The sequence below is a fragment of the Musa acuminata genome, chromosome BXJ2-7 (genome assembly GCF_036884655.1).
Source record: "Musa acuminata AAA Group cultivar baxijiao chromosome BXJ2-7, Cavendish_Baxijiao_AAA, whole genome shotgun sequence".
Taxonomy (NCBI): domain Eukaryota; kingdom Viridiplantae; phylum Streptophyta; class Magnoliopsida; order Zingiberales; family Musaceae; genus Musa; species Musa acuminata.
Genome location: NC_088344.1, coordinates 33,172,786 through 33,185,338, shown reverse-complemented (window position 1 = coordinate 33,185,338; position 12,553 = coordinate 33,172,786). Strand labels below are relative to the sequence as shown.

The window sequence follows — 12,553 nt, the reverse complement described above, 5'->3', positions numbered from 1 at the left end:
CACATGCCCGACTCTGCTTGCTTAAGGTTGCGCTGTTATCAGAGACGATTCATCAACCTAAACGTCAGATCTAAAGTTAATATTGGAAAGGGTATTTAACGAGCAATTTCGCCATCTTGGATCCAACTGTCTGGAAGCCAACACATGCAACAAAAAACATCAGTCCAAAAAGGCCTTTCCATATCTGACAAAATTCATAACTGACTGTTAATCGAGGAAGCTGGATACTGGCAAACAAAATCGTATAAAAACCCTGGTACAAAACGTAGTTACTTCTTCCCTCTCGGGTCCCTAACAGAGCATGACATGACCAAATAATAAATCTCTGAAACATCATATACTAGAAGCTGCAGTAACTAATAAGAACCCCCTAATACGAGTAGAAACCTTCTCCCCATCCTCGATCACTTGAGGGGTATGAACCTGGAAGAGTGAGTGGCACCAATGCCGGGCCTTCCATGCTTCACGGGCTTATATGAGATGGAGAACTCCGCCAAGTAATGACCAATCATCTCAGGCTGCAGGCAAGAAAGACGAAAACACATTCATTTAATTGCGGGAATAGACCCTCCTGAACAACCAGCATCTTTGATATATCACAATTTGAAGTTAAATCACCAAAAAGGTCTTTGATATATCACATGATACTATTGGGTCCAGCAGAACAATGATATGTCAAACATACAAGACAAACATGTCTCAAAAGTGTTCCCACCGTGTCGGAACAAAGAAGTTACCTTGATTTCAACCTGGTTGAAGGTTTTGCCATTGTAGACACCAATGATGCTCCCAATCATCTCCGGGACTATTATCATGTTTCTTAGATGGGTCCTCACAGGCTCAGGTTTTTCACCAGGGGGAGCATCACGCTTCTGCAAATTTTTAAATCGTAACAAATAAGAGAATGTGAGGAAAGACAAATACAAAAAGAAATATATGAACAATCACAGGGTTCTATTTGCAAAAAGAAAGACAAATGAATGACAACTATGGTCAAGTTGGCTAATTTTGCTTTGCAATTTGCAGATGACAATGACCGGATATGACTTACTACATGAAAGAGCGAGCTCATATGGATCCCAAAAGTTCCAAAGATCAAAGAGTTGGCTCTGATACATCAAATGTCCTTTTCATATGCATTCACCTCACATCAGGATTAAACTAACTCATTTTGATGGTGTTCTGTTCATTCTTTAAAATTTCCTATATGAAAGTATATTTGATTTCTATAGTACAAAGAACTGCCCATATATTAAGCACATATATTTTCTAGGTGTGCAGGAAAATTTAGTAGATATCTATCATGCAATAATTCTACTTCGCAGAAAACCTTCACATTATATACATCATATCAGTGACTAAGCAGATCTTATTTCCCCTCCAAGGATTCCCTTCATAATATTCTTGCCTGACTAATTACATTTCAAACTCAATGCAGCAAACACTATACTAGTGACAATCAAGTACTAGGTAACAACGAATCTGTTTGTTAATGTTTTACGGTAATATCACAGAAATGTGTTCTTTCAAACGTTTGTGTCCAAAAATACGTCTTTTAAGTTTCCAGAAATAAATAGGGATATGGCTTGAGCTTAATCATATCCAAATAATCAAATAACATGCTTCGAATGCATTAAAACATCTTCTTTGGAAACAACCAAGTAACCTTGATTGGTTTTCCCCAAATTTATCCAAGATTGATAATGTTCCTATGTTTCAGAACTATAATTTTTTTGCAAGTAAAATCTTAAATAAACATCCATTACTTTAAAATCTCTAAAAACCCACAGCTTTATATCAAAACTTTCATCTGAGCAATTTTCACTAGGTGGATATGTTACTTTCTAGCAGCCGAATGTTCTGACCACAAAGCATAACAGATCCTGAAAATTTCTTACAAAACTATTACTCTCTTATTGTGATCTAAGAAAACAGTAAATCCCACTTATTATCACCCCACTCTAATTGAAAAGTAATATCTACTTACTATTTTCCTTCATGTCGAACAGTAGATCTAAAACATTAACACTAATTTATAACATCCGGTTGTAATATTTAGTATCCCATGGTATCTTTGTAAATACCTATAAAAAATCAACATTGATATCACTTTCCATTGTTCATCCATGCAGATTGTTTCCAAAACCAATGACAGCAGTCCGATCACAACTTCCATGGTGTATATATTGTGGTTCGTTGGTGGTGCAATTTGTCATGAGGTGCATTTATCACAAATCATCCATTGTCTCTCGTGCCCTATTTGTTTCAATATTGCATATGGATATTTCTTACAAATATGTTGGAAAATGTTCAATATTGTAGAGAGACCCTTCTATCAATTTTGTAGGATTTTTTAAATAAGAAAAGATAAAGCTACTTTCTACTTCGGATTTCTACTTTAACAGACAACAAAACAAGAGAAGCAACATAAAACTGCACCAAACAAGGCGTGTATATATTTATCCCCGCAATCCTAAATCAGACCAGCAACACAGAACAAGAGACTGGTAACAAAAAGGCTAGCAAAATCACATGACAAAATGTGCTGGCATCCTACGACCGAAAACGAAGCTAATTAGTCAACACAAAAGCTGGCATCATACCGCCTTACGAAGCTTCTTGATCAGAGCCATGGGCTTCCTCTTCAGCCCTCTTTGGAACCTGCACGCATCCACCCACCATTAGACGATACAAGCACATCAATACATCCAAAAACGGAACAAGAGACTCAAAAGAGAGATATCTAAACCTTCTGCGAGCACGAGCATCGAAGAGCTTGACGAGTTCATCGAGGCCCATGTCGAGGAGCTGATCGAGGTCGACGCCGCGGTAGGAGAACTTCCTGAATGTCCTCTTCTTCGGCTGTGCCCCTCCCACATCCACCGCGTCCGAAGCATCCGCCTGCTCGTCACCCACGATGAAAGAGAACGAAATCATCAACCGCATCAAAGAGATCGACCGATCGATCGATCGCAAAATATCACAGAACCCATCGACCCAACAGAAGAAAAATCTAAAGATTCAAAACGAAGGCATTCGTAGTAACCATTGCCACCGAGTTCTTCTCCTCTCCGAGACGTATTAGGGTTTGCGGCGGTCGTCAGATGCAGCGTAACAAACACCAAGATTAGGGTTGTCGCAATCAGAAAGCGGGCCTCCAATTTATAGGTGCGTGAACCTGTGTTGTCTAATCTGCATTTACCACCTTACCCCTAAACCTTTCGTGACACATTGAGGTTAATATAGTCTTTTAACCATCGGCCCACTGGTCTTTAAAAGGCGGCCTAAAAGCCCGGTTCTTTTACCTCTAACTGGGCCGGCCTCTTGTTTCTGTCCCACAGCAAGCATAACTCTTATGTCTCAATTGAATTGAAAGGGAATTGTTTTGATTGATATAACATGCTAGAATTGAGTTCAGTTGTTGTTCTGCAAATCCCTCTATTGGGTTAGAATTAGAAATGTAATAAGAAGAAGAATAACATTTTAAATGCATATATATTTATATTTATATTTATATATAGTTTGTGCCAGGTTGAATTCAAGATTGATCGGGTCGGGTCGAACTCACATCCGAATCGAATCCTTGACACCGCAAGGGCAAAAGTGAAAATTTAACGAATTTCGCATAGCACATAGTCTAATCATGAATAAGAACTTTCCTCCACGCACCCGTGACGTCTACCGCGCCGCCCTGGTCAGCCGCCCACGTGTCTCGACGATTTCCGGCAGTCACTTGGCAGGTAGTTAAGCGGGTAGCACTAATAGTGGTGCAAATTAATTTATGCCAAGCGCAGTTTCCAAATAAATAAACGAACGGGTCCGGTTCGACCACGTCGCATGCGAGATTGGATCAAATGCCGTCAGTCGTTGGGTGGCGTATCAGCGGCCGACCAAGACGTATCGATCAATCAACCAAATCGATCAATTTTGAGTCGATCAACGAACGAAATCGATCGATTGGCTAGTCTAAATCTTGCTGACGTGGCTCGTGCGGGGTTAGTTATCATTAACTATAGTTTATAGAAAGGGAAGCCCTTCTTCGTTCTCTCCAGAGGGAAGTCGAACTCTTTCTTCCTCGTCCTTTTCTCTCTATTCGTCAAGTCGAGAGCACACTTATGCTTTGGTTCTTCGTCGTCAGGATGGCGGCACCTGGGAGTAGCTCGTGTTCCGTGCAATCCTGCCACCGACTCCTCCTTGTGGCCTTTGTAGCCCTATGTTTGGCTTCTTCATCTTCGCATGGTGACCGGTCTCCCCTCTCCGTCGTCTCGCGCATCGCCTTTGGTTCCTGCTCCAACCAGAGTGCGCCGCAGGTGCCATATCTACCTGATTTTTCTTAGGGAATCGATGACTCTGGTCGCCGCGATCGCAAAACTACCTTCTTTTTCTGCATGTAGTTATTTTTGGCTTATATGGATCGCTTGATTGTTGATGCTATGGTTGCCGGTCTTAAGACAGCCGATTTGGGATGCGATCGTTGACTTCGATCCCCAGGTTTTCGTTTGGTTAGGGGACAACATTTATGGCGACAACAAGCGCCCCTTCAGGGTGCTGGGAAAGGAGAGGACCATCGGGCCGTGGAAGAACGTGCCCAGATTCTTCCCCTCGACGGAACAGGAGATGCGGAGAAGGTACCAGTTGGCTAAGAGCAATCCGGGTTACTCTAAGCTGAGACAGACGGCTCAGGTGGATTCCTCACACCCTGCTGCTTCGTTTGCAGGCTCCAATTCATTTTTTCTATTAGATTTGAGTATTTTCCATAGTAAAGAATTCCCTCTTTAGATGGCAATATGAATACAAATGCAATTTCGTATAAAGGTTTAGATGGTCCGTGTCTATAATATCAAGAACTTTTCTTTCTTTGCAACATTGCCTATCGAACTGAATTTACTTCGTTGGTATTCTCATTTTCTGTTATGTCATCATTGATTTTCTAGTACGTTTAATTATAGTGCTACCTTTATTTTGCATGCTAATATGTCTGCAATTCTACAGCATACACATGAACTCGAGTTAGTCTAAGCTTGAAAGCATCTCTGCTTCAACAAGAAAAATGATCACAGCTTCCTTTAATATAGCTTTAAGATTTTGGAAGGATACTTACGAAAAAGGAACCTTAAAAATGGATTTTAGAATAAAATAGAATAAGCCTCTTTAACGAACTTTCTTAGATTTACATTGTGTCGCATGAGCTGGTAAGGTATTATAGTTAAAATCTAGGCATCAATTTCTGATGATATTAGGTCTGTGATGCATTTGGATATGTAAATTTTCATGTTTTCTAGTGGTGAAACTCTTGCATAGTGGTCAGCACTTAACTGGGCCAACTGGCATTTCTAATTCTGTTATCTGTGTGTAAGAATATTATCCATCCTTCTGTCTTGTTGCTGCACTATATCACCAGATCTATAGCTATTGCAGGTAATTGGCACATGGGATGACCATGATTATGGGTTGAATGATGCAGGAAAAGAATTCAGTGGGAAAAATACAAGCCAGAGGCTCCTCTTAGATTTTCTGGATGAAGCTGATGATAGTCCCCGGTAAGCACTCACAAATAGCTGATACAAATCTGTCACTCTTGCCAGTGTTGTTTGGAGTTGGTCATTGATCAGTCACAACATCAAGAAGCAATATTATGTCACATATTATCTCTTTAATGCTCCTAAAATGTACATATCAAAACATAGTTCACAGAAAAATGGAGAAAGTTAAATGCATTTTAATTGTTTGTCCTATCTACTGAATGTGAATTACAATGTCGTAAGAAAAACGTGCTTACCTTTGTGTCCTCCATTAATTTTGTTTTATATTTTTCATGTAAATGTAACTTGGTAAGATGTCTTTACATGTTGTTGTCTAGCAGCAAGGTTCTGATCTAGGTGATTGCTCCTATCAAAAGCCTGATATGACAACACTTATACCTTGGCTTCTTTCTTGTAGCCGACAACAAGCTGGGGTTTATACCTCATATTTATATGGTCCCAAGGGAAAACAAGTAAAGGTATGTTAATGAACCTCGGAATTTGCCAAAGGATTTTTGTTATTGTTGAAGGTTCCCTTCCAAGCTCATCATGTCATATTTAATTGTTTAACATGATAAAAATTTAAGCCTCATGGCATTCTTTTTTACTTATATTGGCTGAAGACAATCTATTGGTTACTCTCTTGGACTTTATCAAACAAATTGAATGGCCAGTACCCCAAACATGTAGCTCTTGGACCTTGAATATGTTATAAACATGAATCTATTTCATAGTTTGTCTTTCTCATCATGTTTTTCTTTTTTGTATAAGTTGCAATATGAAAAGATAAAAATTTAAAAAAATTATGAAATTTAGATACAGATTTGGCTGTACTACAGGTTATTCTTTTGGATACGAGATATCACAGGGACCCCCTGTCCAGTGATGGAACTATTTTAGGCGATTCTCAGTGGGAGTGGCTAGAGAAAGAATTGACTGGTCCCGAGTCAGAAATTACAATCATCGCATCTTCTATTCTGGTACTAGATATTTATGCATTTCTTTACACTACTACCTTTTTTTTATAAACCTTGGATATTGAATTTGAAGATAGTTGTGGGGCTTCAACATTTTTTTTTGCAATTAAATGCATTTGAGCAATTCACGCAGATAACTCTAGATTGGCACATGCAATAATTGTTATATGTATCCAGATGGCTTTTCTTACAATCATGTTCCATACTTAATATTATTCTCCTATCAATGTTTGATCTATAGGTCTTAAGGTTGAAAAGGTGTTGCCCACTGCCAGAAACTAGGAACCTCTTCACTACTCAGTTATTGCTATAAAATTATGAAACTAGTATCTAATATTTTGATTGATTCTGCCTGTTGTATAAAACCGTTTTCCATGGATAAAGAGGATATTCTAGATCTTTTTTATGTGTTACTTGTCCTTAATTTATTAAAAATGAACAAAGTATCAACTATTTGCTCCATTGTTGGAAAGAGTAAATGCCTGTGGTGGGAGCAGCTGTATCTTGCAATAGCATGATCAAAATCTTGTAGTATGGTAAAAGAAAATTTTCATGATCCAGAAAATGACAACTCAGGAAACATGATTTAAAACTTGTAACAGTGAATGGCTGCGAACAACTTTGCATAAATCCATATGCAAAAATTTTCATAACCTTAGTGTGCAAAATTAGGGAAAGATGTATTACATTAATCCACAAATTTCAAGAAAGGACAGTATGGATAAAGAACAATTGGCTATAAGTGGTCGAAAAAAATACACTGCTTGATTTCCAGCACTATTCTAGGAAGGGTCTGGTATATACCAATGATTGTTGTACCACCTGAAACAATATGGTATGGGCGGTACGTACTGGTCTGAGCATGGATTGATATGTGAACCTCCTCTGTTTTAGGTGGTTCGATTAAAATAATAAAAAAATTAAAAGTGGTCAGCCCCAGTTCATTTTAGCATTAAAAAAAGAACAAAAAGGGAAATTAGGGCTCGTGAATGCGAGGTCTCTTCTCACGTACGATGTCGCATTCCTTGTCGTTGTCTCTTCGCCGTTGCGATGGTACTGCTTCTTCACAGGTATGTTGCTGCTGTACTTCTTCTCCTCCTCTTCTTTCTTCTTTTTCTTCCTTCTTCCTTTCTCCTTTTCCACCTCTGTTCCTCCACTGCCCCTTCCTCTTCACCCTCTTTTTCTTCCTCGTCGAAACACTGGTATGCACTGGCATGCCATGTGCCGATACACTAGTACAAACTGGTACGTACCATTCCAGTAGATTGCTGAAACGGGTTTGGTACCCGAAAAGGCAAAACTTGGTATATACAACTTAATTGCCTAAGCCACCAGACCACCCACCTGCCAGAGAAACAAAGAACAGACTAAATTTCTTCTTTTTTTTTTTGGCAAGGTTCCAACTTTTGGCTTACTATCTATCTTTGACCTTGCTCTGACATGGTATTTACACCTCATAGCATTCTTTTTCTATTGTGTTTTCACTAGTACTTCTTTGTTCAGGTAATATCAAATCTTTCTGCGACTACAGGCCCATTGTTTCATACAGAGTCCTGGGGACGGTTTCCAAAGGAGAGAGAGCGGTTGTATAAATTGATACATGATAGCAAGGCAGGTCACCTTTTATCTTCTGAAGATATCTTGTTCTGTAAGTTGTGATATCGTGTTTGCTATTGGTTATTATGACATGTCAGACTGCTGGATGCTGTTCTTTGGTATTGTAGATAACATGGTGCAATGTAACTGGTTGTGATTCATCAAGCTTGATCTCTGCATTAAGAAGACTTTTGTTTCTGCTTTCCAAGTGTTCTGATTAGCATAATTCATATTGAGTGGCTGCCTGTATCCCAGAATCTGTAGATGATGCAGCAAAAGAATTTGCTAGTGGCTGCATATACAGCATTAGTTGTTGTATTAGTGGTTGTTAGATTTCCTGCACTTTGTTATTTACATTTTGTATTATATAAAAAAGTATTATGATGTGGTAAAATACTGGTCTTTTACATCGGCAAATGCCAACATATGGAACAAATGCAATAATCCAAACAGTTTCGGAGTTTCTCAGTATGCTATAATTTACTAATCTCTTCTCTATCCTGCTAGCTAAAGTTGCAATTTCATCAGACCCTGGCATAGAAGCTTTGGATTCTGAATAAGCAAAAGAAGTTATGAAAATGGTTGGAAAAAATATTGCAGTAATTAAAAATTGGAAAGAATATACAAGGTAATGCATGTAAGATTGTTAAGACATTATGCAACACAATTAAAAGGGTAGTTAGTTAGGAATTAACATGTTTATGTTCTTCTTGATGTGAAAAGGATATAGAAGGGACAAGAAATAAAGATAGACAAAGACCCAACATGATATATTAGTAATTCGTTTTAGTATCTTAAGTTTGTTGATTATAATTCATATATTTATCTCGAAATATGTAATTAACTTAAAGGTTCTTGCTACTCTGTTAAATGAGAAGAGTAGAAATGATTTGGTTGGAAAGAAAATAGGTGATGATTTTATAAGAATCGAGGGAATTCTGTTGCTTTTCTGAGTTGAAAAAAATAAAAAAAACACAAATGTGGATTTATCTCTTTCAGAGCTCAATAATAGTTTTTTAACCTGAGATGTTGTTTTTAATCATGCAGAGAAGTGGAATATTCTTTATAAGTGGTGATGTTCATTTTGGAGAGATTACCCGTTATGACTGTGGTGGGCAGTATCCACTGTATGACATAACCTCAAGTGGACTTACTCAGGCTATTGAGAAGGTTGTGCCTCCATTTTTTGCTTTTGCTGTGAGAGCTATAGCTTGGTTGACGCCTACTACCATGAGAGTTTCTTCAGTGAAATGCCGATACAAATCATGCACATATGGTCTGACAGCCAACGATAATGTTGGAAGCACCATTTTTACTGATAGCTTGGTTTGACTTTATGTAATTGTTATTGAGCACTGTACCCTCATATGGTCCATAGGTTGGAACGTAGGTGTTTGTTTTATGTAACTTAATTTTTTCATCTTGAGTGCATTTTCATGAATTATTTCAGAAGAAAACTGAACATCATGCTAATTGAACAAGTTGTTTCATGAATCTATAATTTTGTTCATCATATTATAGTAATTCAATTTAAAACTTCAGTTTTGAACTAAAAAAGTTATTGTAGTAGGGACTGCTGCATGGAGATTAAATTTTATGAATCTCAAATATAACTTGACCTATTCTATTTTCTCATTATTAGTGTCATAATTCTCACTTAAAGCAATCAGCTGTCAATAAAAAAAAAAATGATGCATTTTTGGTGGAATTTTTTCAGCTCAGCCAAATTTTGGCGCAATTCAGATTGATTGGGATGTTGTACCACAAAAAATCAAAGTTGAAGTGAGGGGCATAAATGGAGATCCTGCTATTGCTGTAGATATTTTGCTTTCTGATCTGCAACCCAGGAACACAAACACTTTGGAAGGAGCATGGCAACACAGACGTCACTGCTCCCTCGAAATAGATCTTCCATGGTTTTGGAGACATTCTTTTGCCTTTACTTTTCTGACGTTGGTATCTGGTATGCACTTCTCATTTTTTCATTGCTATTAGGATGGAAGTAGTATTTAAGATACATGTGGGTAATATGCTATTATGTTGTTACATTGAGGATATAAATGATGTTCATGATTGAATTATGGTGCACCATAAAAGGGCATGGAGTCTTATCACAGAGAAATAGTTTAAATTTTAGATCAATGACCAATAAGGATTTGTCTCATAATTGTTATGTTGTTGACCTATTTTAAAAATGTTTTAATGCTGCACCACAAAAAGGTCACACAACAAAGATTTGTCTCATAATCATTATTAAATTATGGTGCACACTGTAAAAGGGCATGTTGTGTGAATTTAGGGAAATCACATGGTAACCATTATCTTACAGAAAAAAGCCAGAATTGTCTTTGTAAATTACAATTTCTGCACTATATAATGATGATGATGATGATGATGATGATGATGATGATATCCTCTTGTGAAACTGTTGAGCCTTTGCTACCTCCATTTGTCCCTCCTTCATTACAACTAGAATATTTTTGGATTGATTTTTTTTTTCTGTTTAAGTAGAACTTTTTTTGTTTGGAACTACATTTTAAATTCATGACTGACTTTGGCATTCTAGCTAGTCCTAAATGATCGAGAGATGGAACCTATGATGGATTCCTGTTGAGTGTCTAACTAGTGTTTTTCACTTTCATACCTTTTAGCAAGGTAGGCAATACCGAATGATACCGTCCTGTACGGGCGGTATGTACCGGTCCGATGACATACCGGTACGCGGACCGCCCGCTACCGGGCGGAACGAAAAATAATAATAAAATTATATATATATATATATATATATATATATATATATATATATATATATATATATATATATATATATATATATATATATTAGAAAAAGACAACATTTGGCGGCGGCATCTTTTAAATAATATATATATATATATATATATATATATATATACCGAGCGGTATACCGAATGGTATATCGCTCGGTATACAGTTTCGTACTGTATCGACTGAACGTCGAAACTTCGGTACGGTACGAAATTGCAGACCTTGTTTTTTAGAATGCCATTGCAGCATTTGGCTCGTTACATTTCACTTTCGCACTTTCAACCTTGTTATTTAGAGCTGAATTTAGAGAAATGTACAATCTCACCAGAAAAAATCTCTCTTTTAGTTCTGGAAATTGAATCACCAAGTTTACATCAACTTATCCTCACTTAAGATTTTCCTGAAAATATTTTGCTTTCTTATAATTTAGTGATATTAGTTAAGTATCCTAACCTTTTCATTAAGTTCTAGTTTATGGCACATTGTGATTGGTTGTTATTCAAAGAGTTTCAAGAGTCTTGACAAATCTCAAGAAGGTGCTATCATAAGATCAGTGTTTGCTTCTACCTATGCAGCTTTTATATGGCCAACATTATATGGCTAAATAAAAGTTTGAATTTGTGTTATTTTTGCTTGGCACTTTTTTGGATTTGTATTGACTTACTACTGCAAACAAATAAAGCTTACATGCTTACCTCAGTTAAATAATGGATAAGGCTTGGTTGTTTATGGGTATTGATTAGCTAAATGTACAACAATTCTACATTTCACTCTACATTGTTTCATCAAATATAAGCACTGAGTATTGCTTAGCATGTGAAAGTCTTATATTGTTTATGGAGAACTTTTTTTTTTGGTGAAGTTCCTGCACAGTTTACAACACTATGCGCATAGTTTTTCATTCATATTTGAAATAAAATTCTGTTAAATATTTTCTTAACATCTCTTAATATTCATCGCAGTTCTTATTATTGCTTTCGTTCTTTTCGCCTATACCATTGTATCGGTTAGCAAGAAGTTCCTCCACAAGTTTAAGATCGATTGACAACACACGCAGCAGAGCAGAAGAGAAGAATTCTGCCTCCATCATCATCGTCTTGGTATTCTTAACTTGCAATTCTTAGAAGATCGGGAGGCAGTCTTCGTCTTGGTATTCTTAGCTTGCAATTCTTAGAAGAACGGGAGGCAGTCTTCATTCGCCTCTTGCTTCGTAGAATGACCTCGGTTTGTCCTACTAACATCACTTTGCACTTGATTCAGACCATGGTTCAACTTGAATCATGAATTCGTTTGCCTTGATGGCATTTGAAGGCTTATTATACATTTGCTTCAGAACAATGTTAATGCTCTTTCTCTTCTCCAGCATCTCATGCAGGATTATTTGAAGTCTTGATTGAAACTTTGCTGTTCTGTGAATAATACTTTGTTATCTTACATGAAAAACAGAAAGAAAGGTTTGGAAAAATAGAAATTTGGGAGTATTATTTCATTTTACAAGAAGGAAAAAGATCACATCATCAGATTAGATCACAATTTAGTACACTGTTAACCTGCAGAACCTAACAGTATGATCACATAGAATAGCCTTGAGATTTACCAGTGCATTGTTAACCTGCAGAACTTATTCAAGAGCATGACACTGTTTCTGCATTTCACTTCTTCAACAACATG

General features: G+C 37.2%; 2 protein-coding genes across 5 annotated transcripts; one reads left to right on the top strand and one right to left on the bottom strand.

Moving 5' to 3' along the window:
* Positions 1-159: 159 nt before the first annotated feature.
* Positions 160-3,160, bottom strand: LOC135617657 (small ribosomal subunit protein uS19). Its single transcript, XM_065118106.1, has 5 exons — positions 3,047-3,160; positions 2,750-2,901; positions 2,604-2,661; positions 738-872; positions 160-518 (listed from the first exon to the last, which is right to left on the bottom strand). The coding sequence occupies exons 1-5, from the start codon at positions 3,047-3,049 to the stop codon at positions 405-407; spliced, it is 462 nt and encodes a 153-aa protein (XP_064974178.1). The 5' UTR covers positions 3,050-3,160; the 3' UTR covers positions 160-404.
* An 877-nt stretch (positions 3,161-4,037) lies between these two features.
* LOC135617655 (uncharacterized) lies at positions 4,038-12,247 on the top strand. Of its 4 annotated transcripts, none has more exons than XM_065118102.1 (9): positions 4,038-4,310; positions 4,492-4,683; positions 5,410-5,540; positions 5,941-6,001; positions 6,362-6,502; positions 8,003-8,110; positions 9,143-9,371; positions 9,813-10,058; positions 11,845-12,247. In XM_065118102.1, exons 1-9 carry the CDS (start codon positions 4,116-4,118, stop codon positions 11,925-11,927), a joined length of 1,386 nt encoding a protein of 461 aa, XP_064974174.1. In that variant the 5' UTR covers positions 4,038-4,115; the 3' UTR covers positions 11,928-12,247. The 4 variants fall into 4 exon arrangements, with proteins under 4 accessions (XP_064974174.1, XP_064974173.1, XP_064974172.1 ...); XM_065118101.1 differs by having other exon boundaries at positions 4,456-4,683; positions 5,419-5,540; XM_065118100.1 differs by having other exon boundaries at positions 4,456-4,683.
* Positions 12,248-12,553: the final 306 nt, after the last annotated feature.

Coding starts and splice junctions, on each gene's coding strand:
- LOC135617655 (XM_065118100.1), top strand. CDS start 4,116: ATGCTTTGGTTCTTCGTCGTCAGGATGGCGGCACCTGGGAGTAGCTCG. Junction 4,684..5,409: donor AGCTGAGACAGACGGCTCAG/GTGGATTCCTCA, acceptor CCAGATCTATAG/CTATTGCAGGTAATTGGCAC. Junction 10,059..11,844: donor TTTTCTGACGTTGGTATCTG/GTATGCACTTCT, acceptor TATTCATCGCAG/TTCTTATTATTGCTTTCGTT.
- LOC135617657 (XM_065118106.1), bottom strand. Junction 2,662..2,749: donor GATGCTCGTGCTCGCAGAAG/GTTTAGATATCT, acceptor GGATGCGTGCAG/GTTCCAAAGAGGGCTGAAGA. Junction 873..2,603: donor TCAAGAAGCTTCGTAAGGCG/GTATGATGCCAG, acceptor AAAAATTTGCAG/AAGCGTGATGCTCCCCCTGG.